The sequence below is a fragment of the Triturus cristatus genome, chromosome 7, assembly GCF_964204655.1.
Source record: "Triturus cristatus chromosome 7, aTriCri1.1, whole genome shotgun sequence".
NCBI classification, from domain to species: domain Eukaryota; kingdom Metazoa; phylum Chordata; class Amphibia; order Caudata; family Salamandridae; genus Triturus; species Triturus cristatus.
Window position 1 is genome coordinate 1,076,977,633 of NC_140590.1, and position 12,002 is coordinate 1,076,989,634.

Sequence of the window (12,002 nt, forward strand, 5' to 3'; positions counted from 1 at the left end):
CAGTTCACATTTTGTGATTATGAATACATTACTTAATCTCCCTGTTTCTAAACACAACAAGCATAGGCAAAGCCTGTAGGTTTCGCCAACACAAATTCTATTGTTTTAGGTCTTGGCTAGACAGCACATGCTGTGATCCATCTGTGAGCTTACAGACCACCCATTTCCTACCATTAGTAAACTTCAGTGTCGCTCTCATTTTCTTTGATGCCATTCGTCATAGCCATGTCTTGTGTTTGGCCCTCCCATAGTGCAGGGAACAAATTAATGTCTCCTTATACTACTCCCGGTTTGTGCAGCTATTTTGTTTTGGTTTTCAAGCACTCCATAGGAGTACTTATGTTTTCAGGCCATCTCCCTTTTACACATACAAACATACCACAAAAATGCATGCGGGTGTACATAAACAAATGTTTTTTTTAAAAAGTTGTTAAAACACGGACAGCACTTGTTTATTTTTATTTTTTGCTCGATCAGATGATATTGGAGTCCTCGCTCCGTTCTCTGTCTTGCCATAGCACGAACACGAGCCAATGGTATTGGGCACTTAAAGTGCTCACCAGTTACATTCGGGAATGACACACTCAATTTTGTGGTTAATCCTATTTCAATTAAGGGTTATTTTTACCCCTTAGTTGTTGCTTTCTCCCACCCTCTTGTATTGTTGCTTGCCCATCTCCCCATTCCCTTCTGCTTTCCTGATTGACCCATCCCCCCACTGCCTCCCTCGTCACTGCTGCTTTTTTTTTTTTGCACGATCCGATGGTATTAGAGTGCTTGTTCCGTCCTCCATCTTGAGATAGTGCTAACACCAGCCAATGGTACTGGAGCACTTTAAGTGCTCACCACTTACATTACAAAATGACACATTTATTATGGTATGCAGGGGGAAGCGTAAGTGATTTGCCCAGAATCACAAACTATTCAGCCGACCCCGAGATTATTATCCAGTTACCCTGTTGGCAGCTCTGGCTGTTACCCCACATCTTCGCTTCACTTCAAAGCTCCTCTGCTATTTCTCACTGTCATTTCCTCATTTGTTCAGCAAGACCCCGTCGACATCAAACAACCATTGGCAAAGCCATAAAATCTTGGCAATGCCCGAGTAACTGGCCTTGTCAACGTGAATGTCTTTTAGCCATTTTGTCCAGCAGCACATCTGCTGTTCAGCATGGCTGAAAGTCATTGAAATAAGTTCTATGATGTGGTCAGTGCAGGTCATGTCAAAACATTGTTTCGTGTTATGAGGAGCAGGACAATAAACTCAACATGGGGGGGGCAAAGACACTCAGCGTTGGCTCATCATCATGTGCTTCTGGGCTTTTAGTGACTTTCAGCCATGCTGAACAGCAGATGTGTTGTTAGATATTATGGCTAAAAGACATTCACATTGACAAGGCCAATAGCTTGGGCATTGCCGAGACCTATTGCCTCTGCCAAAGCTTGTTTGAATTTACCATTCCAAGATTTTAGATGCCAATCTTGGAGCAGTAAATAAGAAAAATAAGTTAAATGTGTGTGTGAAAGTGTTTTTTGACAGAGGACAGGCCTGGCAGCGGATTAAAACTTATGGGAACTTCTCAAAAGAATAAATAATTTAAAAAACAAAAACGAAAGCTACACAAATGGTTGGGAGGGCAGCAGAGGAGGGATGGAAGAGCAACGGTGGAGCAAGTGTGGGGTTAATGAGTTAAAAGGTGAATGCACCGAGAACTGACTGCCGAGGGTGGGTTGGCAAAGGGGTGAGATGTGCAGTCGCACAGGTGGCAATGGGAAGCGGGAGAGCAATGAAAAGCTTGTGAGTGGGAAGATTTAAAAAATAGTCAGAACGGGGAGTGAGAGTGCAAGAGCTAGGGTGCTGGAGCAATACAGAAAGTGTGGGCAGGGTTTTAGGGGGAAACAGCATGTGAGGGAGAGAGCAAGAAAACGTACTTGCATTGTGTGTTGAAATTACAAGGAATAAGTAGTCCTCTGATTGTAAGCAGTGGCACGACAAAAGTGATCCAATCAAAGATTGCAAAGAAGCTATGCCCCAGAAGGACAAACAGAAAGAGAGGAAAGAAATGTACTGAATAAGAAGCAATCAAATCAGGATGACAAATAAGCCAACGACTGGTAAGAAATGGGTTGGCACAAAGCCCAATGTAAGTTTTTGGGATGGTTCACACGAGGTCTTTCGACAACAGAGATCTTAAAGTTGTCTGTATACGAGACCTAATAAAATAGTAGGACAGCATGGAATCCAATGTGACATTGGAAAGGCTAGGAGAGATAGAAAAGAAAATCAGATAAAGCGGATGGCACAGCAAGAGGAACTGAAGGGTAAAGGAGGGTACAGGACGAAGAGTTTGAGGTAGAAAAAGAAAGGATAGGATAGATAGAAAGAGAGAGAGGAAGATGAGTAGTAAAGAAGAGGGAATGTAGGGAGGGTAGAGGAGAGAGGACATGGCAGGTGAATGAAGAGCAAGGGGGGATGTAATGAGAAACTGAAAAGGATAGAGTAGATTGAAAAAAGGGAGAATAAAGTTGGAAAATGAAGATGGACTAGGATGATAGAGCAATGAAGGGGAAAAAGTATGAGAAGCAAGAAAGTGGGGGAGTTCAGGAAGTAAGAAAGTGGACATAGAAGGGTAGGATGAAAGAGTGAAGGGAGGCAAGGAAGGTCGAGGAGAACAGAGCAAGGGGCCTAGATGTAATAGGGGGAGAGAGAAATACGGAATTATATGAAAGACGGAGGGATCGGAGGCAGAAACGGGCAAGTACAGCAGATAGGGAAATGGACAAAATGGTAGAAAGAAGAGAAAGTGAGAAGATGATGAGGGGTAGGGTATTGGAAAGACCAAAAGGAGGCAAGGTGAGAAGAGTGAAATGTCATACATAGGGGTATTTAGACAAGTAGGTACACCCCAGGCCCTCTTCCAACAATGGAAATCCCCAAAGAGGATTATTTTTACCCTCCTGCTTTCTTTGACAAGCTCCTTAGAAAAAACAAACAGCTGAGCGGAATCCTTACTATTGAACAATGTCTAACTTCAGATCTTTGGGTATCTGAGTCTGAAAGTATTTGTGTCACTTTTAAATATTTTCACATATGGAGCACTCTATATTGGGTAGTACAACACATTATTTACAGCACTTAGAAACAGCAGAAATGCAGCTATAATCGATATATATAAACTATTACTATTGTTAGATCTTTTGCTTTGCCTTCTTTTGCTGAAGGGGTAAAAGACGTAATGGACTTAGACTGCTTTCATAGGATCAAATGGTTACGAGAGTTAAGGTCATTGTTAGTTAAATTAGATCTGTCAGAACTATGGGCTGACCCCCAAAATGCTTCTTTTCCTACAAAAAAGATACTGAAAGAGAAGTATTGGGTGATGATAATGGAATCCGCTTGTCTGAAGGATGCATCAAAACATCTGTCAGGTCGTTTTCTTGAATTTAAGGCAAAGCCCGTACTAGAACAATATTGGGACCTTATAGAGAAACCCATAGACAGAAAGCTTTATTTCCAAATGAGGATTGGATCTCTACCTATTAGATTGTTTACCGGCAATTGGGCTGGGGCTACCATGAAAGTTTGCCCTAATTGTCCAGATAAAGATGAATCGGTTAGCCATTTTTTGTTTTTTAGCCCACTGTATAAAAAACCTCGGGCCAAGTGGGTAATTCCTATTTGCAAGCTTCTAGGCTTTAGTAAACATGAGGAGGCCCTAAGAATTCTTACAACGGACCCCTCACAGCCTATAGCTGTTGCAATGGCTAAGTTTTTAGGTTGGGCCTGGTTCATAAGATCTAGGGTGTTGACCAGGTTTATTGACACTACTGCCTCCAGTCCCAAAGATATGAATTGCTTGAGATAAATTGAATGATCCCGTGTTTTAATGTTTTAGAATCAACTTACTCGGCAGTACTTATGTTTAATGCGCTTTTAAATGTTTTAGATTCAGTATATTTATAATCTTATTATGAATGTTTTATTGTATATGATCTGCTTTTATGACTAATCTGTCGAATAAAGCTTTGTTGAAGACTTGTTAAAAAACATATAATGATACTTGTTATTTGCCCACCCCTCCCTGATTTTATCGACTCTAACATCCCACCCAACCCCCTATTGACACTATTCAAGCGACAATTATATCTCACTTCTTGGAAAGTTAAGGGTCGGACAGGCTATGGGGCAATTAGGCAGTGACCGAAGGTTAATCTGAAAGGAGAGAGCGTGGTCTGGTTTTTGGCTGTTAGTGGGTGTGTTTCATGGTCTGCTGGGCTGTTTTTAGGTCGAGCCTAGGCAGTGCATGCTCTGCTCTGTGAGGCATGCTGTATTGAGGTAGGGACTTGAAGCTCCGTCAGCTCTCCGCCCATGTTTTTCATTGGCTTGTGTCATTGTCCACTGTAAACAATCTCTGTTCATTGATTAAGAGGCTTAGTAGTCCCTCCTTAGTACCGTCTGGTCTCATTTTGTAACCTCCCATGGCAACACCCCCTGTTACAAGTGTTGTTACTCGGTAGGCTTTAATTACAGCTTCTGAGCACTATTTGCTCAAATAGCTCTGTCCTGCCTGCTGTTGCCGGCAGGACACGCTCTCTCCTAATGCTTTATTTTTATTTTTAGAGCACGCATTTGCAATGTAATAGGTCTTGCATTTGTGAGAGTTTAAGTTATTAGCATTGTAAATGACAATGCCTTTTATTTATCTGTTTTAAAAACAACACATAAATAAAAGGCATTGTCATTTACAATCCCAATCTCAAACTATCGTAAATACAAGACCTATTGCATTGCAAATGCTTGTTTATTGTTGATTTCCTTGATATTAAAACAAACATCGCCCATATCCACACTTATACAGCTTGTCTTTACAAGTTCAAAACTGCCCCAATTTGCAAACATGGGCCACTATTTTAGTTTTCTAATTCACTAATGGGGGCCACTTTTATTTTGGTGCCCTGGCCTAGGTGCTGCCCAAGTTCGACTTTGGAAAGGTTTATCACTGCTTACAGGCAAGTCAAGAGCTAGCATCAAAAACAGTGGTTAGAGCCCATGGTGTAGTGGCATCACCTGTGGTGGAAGTGGACACACCCCAGAAGTGACAATGGTGCAGTGGGCATCAGACACGGTGCAGTGGGTGGTGCAAGATTCATCGACACACAGTCACAAGGCCTTTTAACCCTAAGGCCCAGAGAGTCCAATGTTTGAATACAATTGCTATCGGGTCCTCCCATAAAATAAATACATTGATGCATAAGAAGGCACTTGAGTTTGTTCCAAATGAGGAGACTATTGTGAAAGACGTCTCCTGGCGTTGTTTATCTTGGTCACTGGACTCAACCACATAACCATTAATTAATACAAAAGGTACCTGGTAGAATCCACACCAAACATGTTTCTTTTCAGTAAATACTAGTTTAAGGGAGGACTTTTGCTGATATTGTCTTTAATTCTTCGGGGCTAATTGAGAGTTTTGAGAGAAACAGGATATGGGTGACCTGAAATTCCTTATTAGACCAAAGCAGGAAATTGCAGATGCAGGTCATTGTGGCTGCTGTGGTAAAAATAAATAATAATACCTCCCCTTACCCCCATCGAAATCTAAATAACCAGGACTCGTTCTGTAAAAGCAGATTTTAAAGGGTTTCCCCAAGGAACGTCTTTAAAATTGTCGGTAGTGCCCTAATAAGTTGTGGCTTCTGCCCAATAGCAGTGAGATTGCAAAAGGATGGCGTTCTCCTGCAGAATAGTGTGGGGGCACTTTGGACCCCTGTATCCTACAGACTCTAAAGCCTCAGTGGGGTCGTGGCAGCAGGTGTACAGAGAGAGATTGGAAACACAGAGAACAGAAACAGAGTGAGGATGCGGGGAGAGGGGGCGAAGGGATGAACATTTTAGTAGCAGCTGGTTTGAACATTTTTGCTGTTTACTTTTCCATCTCTGGTTACCACTGATCTTCACCCTCTACCCAGGGTAAGGCACAATTTCTATTTTAGTTTAGTTTCTTTCTTCTCGGGGTGAGGGTTGGTGATTTACATGCAGACCCCCTTCCCCCCCCCTTCCCTCCAATGAATGCAAAGTTATTTTGCCCATTTGTCAACAACTACAGTGGCTTTGTTATTTCTTCCTGGGCTATTTCTGACGAATGACACTGATGTCTCATCCCCACCATTTCCTTGGGGATTGGCAGTAGGCATTTCAGAAGTTTTTGCCAGGCCTGGTCACAACCTATACACATGGGCCACACAGCACAAGCACAGTTAAAAAAGCATAATGTACTCCATTGAAAGAGAAAGCATAGCATCTCCAACGTCTGTCACCACTTCTTTGTATTAGCAGTCTTAGCTTCCCTTCCATTAACCCCTTGTGTGCCCCGCCCTTTCCACGCCCTGTGCCGGGCGTTGAATTAGCGGGCGGGGTTCATGACGAGATAGTCTCGTCATGGGCACAGCGCAACCGCGGCCCATGACGAGACCATCTCGTCATGGGCACTCAAGGGGTTAATAAACAGTGCAGACTTGCTTCAAGGTATGCAAATCCATTTTGAAGAATTATTGTAGCATCCTCAAAAAGAGTGGAGTCTGGGAAATCATCTTCAAAGAGAGTGCTGTCTGGGAAATCATCCTCAAAAAGAGTGGTGTCTGGGAAATCATCCTCAAAAACAGTAGTGGTGTCTGGGAAATCATTCTCAAAAGAGTGGTGTGTGGAAATCAGCCTAATAAAGAGCGGTGTCTGGGACATCATCTTCAGAGAGAGTGGTGTCTGGGAAATCATCCTCAAAAAGAGTGGTGTCTGGGAAATCGTCCTCAAAAAGAGTGGTGTCTGGGAAATCGTCCTCAAAAAGAGTGGTGTCTGAAAAACATCCTCAAAAAGAGTGGTGTCTGGGAAATCATCTTCAAAGAGAGTGGTGTCTGGGAAATCAGCCTAAAAAAGAGTGGTGTCTGGGAAATCGTCTTCAAAGAGAGTGGTGTCTGGGAAATCATCCTCAAAAAGAGTGGTGTCTGGGAAATCATCCTCAAAAAGAGTGGTGTTTGGAAATCATGCTTCTTCAGTGCCCCGTTCTAACTTCCCTGAGTGGCCTGATTCCTACCTTCTCGCTTGGTTCTCGCAGAGGGGTCGTATTGCTGTTCCTTCCACGTTTCCAGCCTCTCACTGATGATTACCTCTGCTGGTGCTTCCAGCTTCTTCCTTGGCTTTTCCTTGACGTGCGGCAATTCTGTATCTACCACTTTCTTCTCAGCCATTCCAGTGCCTTGTTATTTCTTCATGGCTTCCAGGTGAGGAGTGGCTCAGATATTTCAACAGCTTCTTCAGTCCCTCTGTCTCATGAGTGGTATTTTTCTTTCTTCCTCTACCTCTCTCAGAACTGTGGAAACTCTATATAGTCCACCTCTTCAGCATATTCATGCCAATGGACTCTATCTCATTCACTTATTCAGATTCTGTTTCCCAACTGCAATGCATTTTTGTTTCTGGGCTCTCATTCTCTTCCCTTGCATTCTCTAGAGAAGTATCGCTGCAGATATTCAAATTCCCCAGGCTCCTCAGAAGAGTTTTGCTGCTGCATCCTCCACTTTAACATATTCTCCAAAGGAGTGACAGTGCTATCCGGCTAGAACAAAATTATCACCTCCCTACTCTGCTTGCAAGATCAGAATAACTAAATTATCAGTTTATCTCCTCTTCTTACAGCTATCTTTAAGTCAGATTTGGCAGCAGAACTTGATAGCTGTGGTCAGTAGAACTGTTGATGCATCCACAGAGGCTCCATGTTTTTTTCCTTCTGTCCGGGGCTGGATGGATGGCGCCATTTGGGGCATAGGGAACAATCTTGCTAAGATGAGGGCCAGGAGTCTTCTTTTAAGGGTGGATGGAAGGTGGGATTATCAGCTATACAACTTGGCAAAGAGCCCTGAGAGAAGAAGAACAATTTACTTGTAGGCATGTATAATTTGCCCCCACATGCTTCTCGAGATGGCAGGACTTACTCACGGTACTCACTCGTTACACTATGTGACTAATTATGAACACATTTTTCAGGAATTATTTTAGCTCCCAGTTCACTTTTCCATCCAAAGGGATAGCGATGTCGCCCGTTGGCCTTTGTGCACATGTTAAGATTGGAAAATCCACGCCTTGATTGGATGCTTTGGAGGCTAGGGTGTGGGGAGTGTGATTGTGCGTATATGTGTGCATGTTTGTTTGCCTATGTGTTTGTGTCTGTGTAAATGCTGATGAGGGGTGTAGGGAGGACTCTTTGATGCAGTGAATGGAATCTAGTTATGTTTTTCTAGCTTTCTTCAATTCATCCCATGTTCAGGTAAACTATTTTAAAGAAGGGAAGACGAGAGATGCATTATTTCACATGGAGGAAGTTAGTGGTTCCAAAGGATACGAGACACATGGATTCTAAACACAGATAAACTGCCCCCCACATAGGCAACTCACACACCACCACGTTGTCCCAAAGGACCATGCATGCGACCTACCTGGTCCACATCAGAGACGTTGACGACTTTCTTGGACTGTGCCACATACCCCAGGACACCCGTATCCAATGGGTAGACAATCTCCGAATCAGGCATTACCAGGCACTCATCCAGGGTGGCGTCTTTATGTATGTTGAAAAGCCGGGTGGCGAGCTCGCCTGTGCCGTTGCGCATACGGTACATGAAGAGGCTCATGCGGTCAGCCTGGATTATGAAGCACATACGCTTCAGGATGTTGAAGCAGCAACGCTCCATCTGCACATTGTCCTGGAAGTCCCGTATGAGGTCAAAGACAATCTCACTTTCCTCCACGCTGGTCAGTGAATGGAATGTGTCGAAGTCTACATCGGCCTTGCGGTTGCTCAGAAGTTTGGCAATGACCTCAGGCCGTAATTTACGGTCGTAGTATTGCCTAGTAAAGGCCAGGTTGGCATCGAGGAACTTCTCCACCGCCTCTTCAGTCAAAGCGCTCATCCTGAAAGCGGCTAAGGTGTGCAGCTGCCGGAGAACCCTTCCTTCTGCTGCACCTACTGTGTCTTCGTCCCCTCAATCCTCTGGGACCAAACTGACATTTATAAAGGGAAAACAGCGAATCAAATGAAAAATTCCAAAACCAGATTTGGAATCCTGGAAAGGAGTTGCACCATCAGAGAGGTTGTTGATTCCATACCATCCCTCGTCCCCCAGCTGCCGGCCTGACACAGAGCGGGGCGCGAACTGCGACTCTGACCCGACAAGTATTAGGCTATCGAGAGTGAAGGTGAAACAGGGATTATCCAGATCTTTTTAAATGATCACGTGGCTGCTCGCTAATCCTTAAACCAATTCCGCGGGGGAGCTGGCGAGGGCAGGCAAGGGAGCTGGCGAGGGTTCGGTAGGTTGCAGGGGTGCCAAAAGTCAAAATCTGGAATTGTTGTGTGCAGGGATAAGCTGAGTGTGGGAATTGACTGCAACTCCAGAGAATGCAGCAGAAAAAGGACACTTTCTGGGGGGGCATTACTCAGCAGTGCTTGCCACTACATAGACAGCCCTGTCGACAGTGATGACGGCTTTGGTCTCGTCCTTCGCTGCAGGTCTCGTATTTTTCCTTCGCATGTCCGTTTCTTCACAAGTTAGGTAGTCCGGTTCCGTGATCCCGTTTGAGCCTCTGAGTGTTTGCAGAGAACACACAGCTGTTCACGTGCACTGACAGTCTGAAGTCTCCGTGAGAGAGGGGGGGCTGTAGTTCAGCAATGAAGTGCGTGGCAGGCAGTGTTTCTCGGGGCCTGGCATTTGATGTTTTCATTTCCAGTCACGGTTCATTCGAGTGGGGTTCTCTGTGGGCCACAGAAAAAAGTCCCTGTGGTATTGCAGGCGAACGGAGAAAACGACGGTGTTTTGCCTGAATCACAGGAGCCCGCGTATTCATAGGCTGAACCAGCGGTAATGCATCTCAGTAGTTTAACATAAATTGATTCGGGACCGAGTGTGTTTGGAGGTCAAGAGCAGGTGCTCAGCAGCCCCTCTCTGGGGTGTTTGGCGCGGATACTCTGCAGGCCAGGAATGTTATACATTCCAAGAACCGTCGACAGGGCTTCTAGCAGGCTGATCCATAGGGAAGGCTGCACGGAGTAAGCAGAGTGTTTATTTTTTATTTTTTTGCAAAAACAAAAGGTGCAACAGATGAGGATAGAGGTGTAAGGCAGAGCGGTGTAGGTTTTGAGTGGGGTGGCATACGAAGGAGAAGACTGCATGGGGTGTCCTATAACATTACATAGCGCGAGGGTTTAACATGCTTGACAGACGTGTACCACACGGACCGAATGTTCTCATGGCATGCAGTCCTCGGCCGTACAGGCCTGCAGCGTGTAGTCGGATTGGGAAGGCGGTAGTCGGGCATTGGCCGATGGGCCGGTGCCTAAGTGTCACCTGTGAGACAGCTTTTTTTTTTAAGCCTTCTGTCACCCGGCACACAGAACTTTGCTATCTTCGCCAGCCCCCAGGCCCCTGCCAGGCCACTGACTGAGTGTCAGGGCAGGGACTTGCGGAACTAGGCCTGCCATCGCAGAGTTCAGCTTAGCCCCTGTGGGGCTGCACAGACACCCAAAAGCAGTATGAGTTCTCCCCTGCCGGGCTTCAAACAGAGGAAGGGTCGGGAAGAGTAAAGCAACCTAGCTTGGGGGTTCAGTGTCAGGTGGAATGACCATTGGGCCATCTTCACTTCAGCCCCCATTCCTCCCCCCACACGCACACACTTTCGAGGCTGGCCCAGAATATTTGTTCTTTGCTTCCTTCCACTTCTGCGGGGCCATAGTCCTGGGTATATAGCGGGATGGGGAGGGGGTGAGTGGGAACTGGCCTCCGTTGGGACCAGTTGTTGCTCTGGCTGTGGGTCATTCTCACCCAGTGGCGGCCACCATAAACGAAGGGTGGTGGGGCAGGCGAGGTTGCGCGGGGGGTCGAATATAAAAAGAAAAACATACCTTTTGCCTCCGGCTGCTCCAGCGTCGCATCTCCTCAGGCCGCCTCTCCTCTTGCTGCCTGCTGGTCCCAGCAGCCCCTGCGACAGACTCCCTGTCCAATTCCCGCACTGCAGAACAGCGCAGGGATGGGTCTGCGCAGGCAGAAAAGACGCCCTGCTCAGACCAGAGAGTCTGTGGGGTTTCTCCAGCAGTAGCGGCTCCTCGAGGGAGTGCTGTGAGGCGGTGGGGCGGGACAAGGGAGGGGCAGGGTGGGGGGTAGTAAACTCCGGCATACAGCCGAACGGAGGTAAGTACATAAATAAATAAATAAAACAAATTACATTGCGCGCGCTGCATTCCCATTTGGAGGAAACCTAAGTGCGCATCTGTGTTTTGGTCGGCCTGAGATGGCCGGCCAAAACATACATGAGCACTTAGGGAGTAGAGTGCCCTAGCACTCCTCATCCCCCCCCATACCTCCGCCCCTCCCAACAGCGCTGGCTAAGAGCCGGCAAATATAAATTAAAACGATGCATTGTTTTAATTTACATTTGCTTTCTCTGAGCCAGCCAGTAGGGCGACGCTCCTCTGCCATTGTGGAGGAGCCGCCACTCTTCTCACCTCACACCTCTTTGGTTTGGCCCAGCACAAAACCACTCTCTTTCCCATGGCCCCTCCCCCACTGGGCCATCACATTCAGACCTTAGTGGACAGGGAGGGAGAGAGTATGTAGGGGCATTGCTGGAGGCCAGGGGTTGTCACCTCAGCCCCCGTGCCTTTCTGGGCTGAGTGTAAGGTGGGTGGGGGGAGGGGTTGCCGGTGTGTTTGCCTAGGCCTAGCTGTGAGGCTACCTTAACCAGCGCTGCCAATTTTGGAACTCAGGAACTATGTTGGAGTTCTAGCTTTAGCTCAACATCCTGTGATTCTGGGCACATCACTTAACCTCCCTGGGCTGAAAAAATAAAAACGCATTTTATATCCTCTAATGCAACTGGTGCTCATGTAAACAATGCCATTGGGACCAGTTTACACTATATAAAACTACAAAAAAACATTAATAAAATAACCACGCAT

The 12,002-nt window shown here is 45.9% G+C and overlaps 1 protein-coding gene across 2 annotated transcripts in view; it reads right to left on the reverse strand.

Annotated features, from left to right (window-relative positions):
• PDE6A (phosphodiesterase 6A) overlaps window positions 1-9,217 on the reverse strand; it is a 292,442-nt gene extending 283,225 nt beyond the window's left edge. For both annotated transcript variants that reach the window (XM_085618188.1, XM_085618189.1), the window contains exon 1: window positions 8,488-9,217. In XM_085618188.1, coding sequence (XP_085474314.1) covers window positions 8,488-8,961 — 474 coding nt within the window. In that variant the 5' untranslated portion in view covers window positions 8,962-9,217. The remainder of the gene's footprint in view (window positions 1-8,487) is intronic.
• Window positions 9,218-12,002: the final 2,785 nt, after the last annotated feature.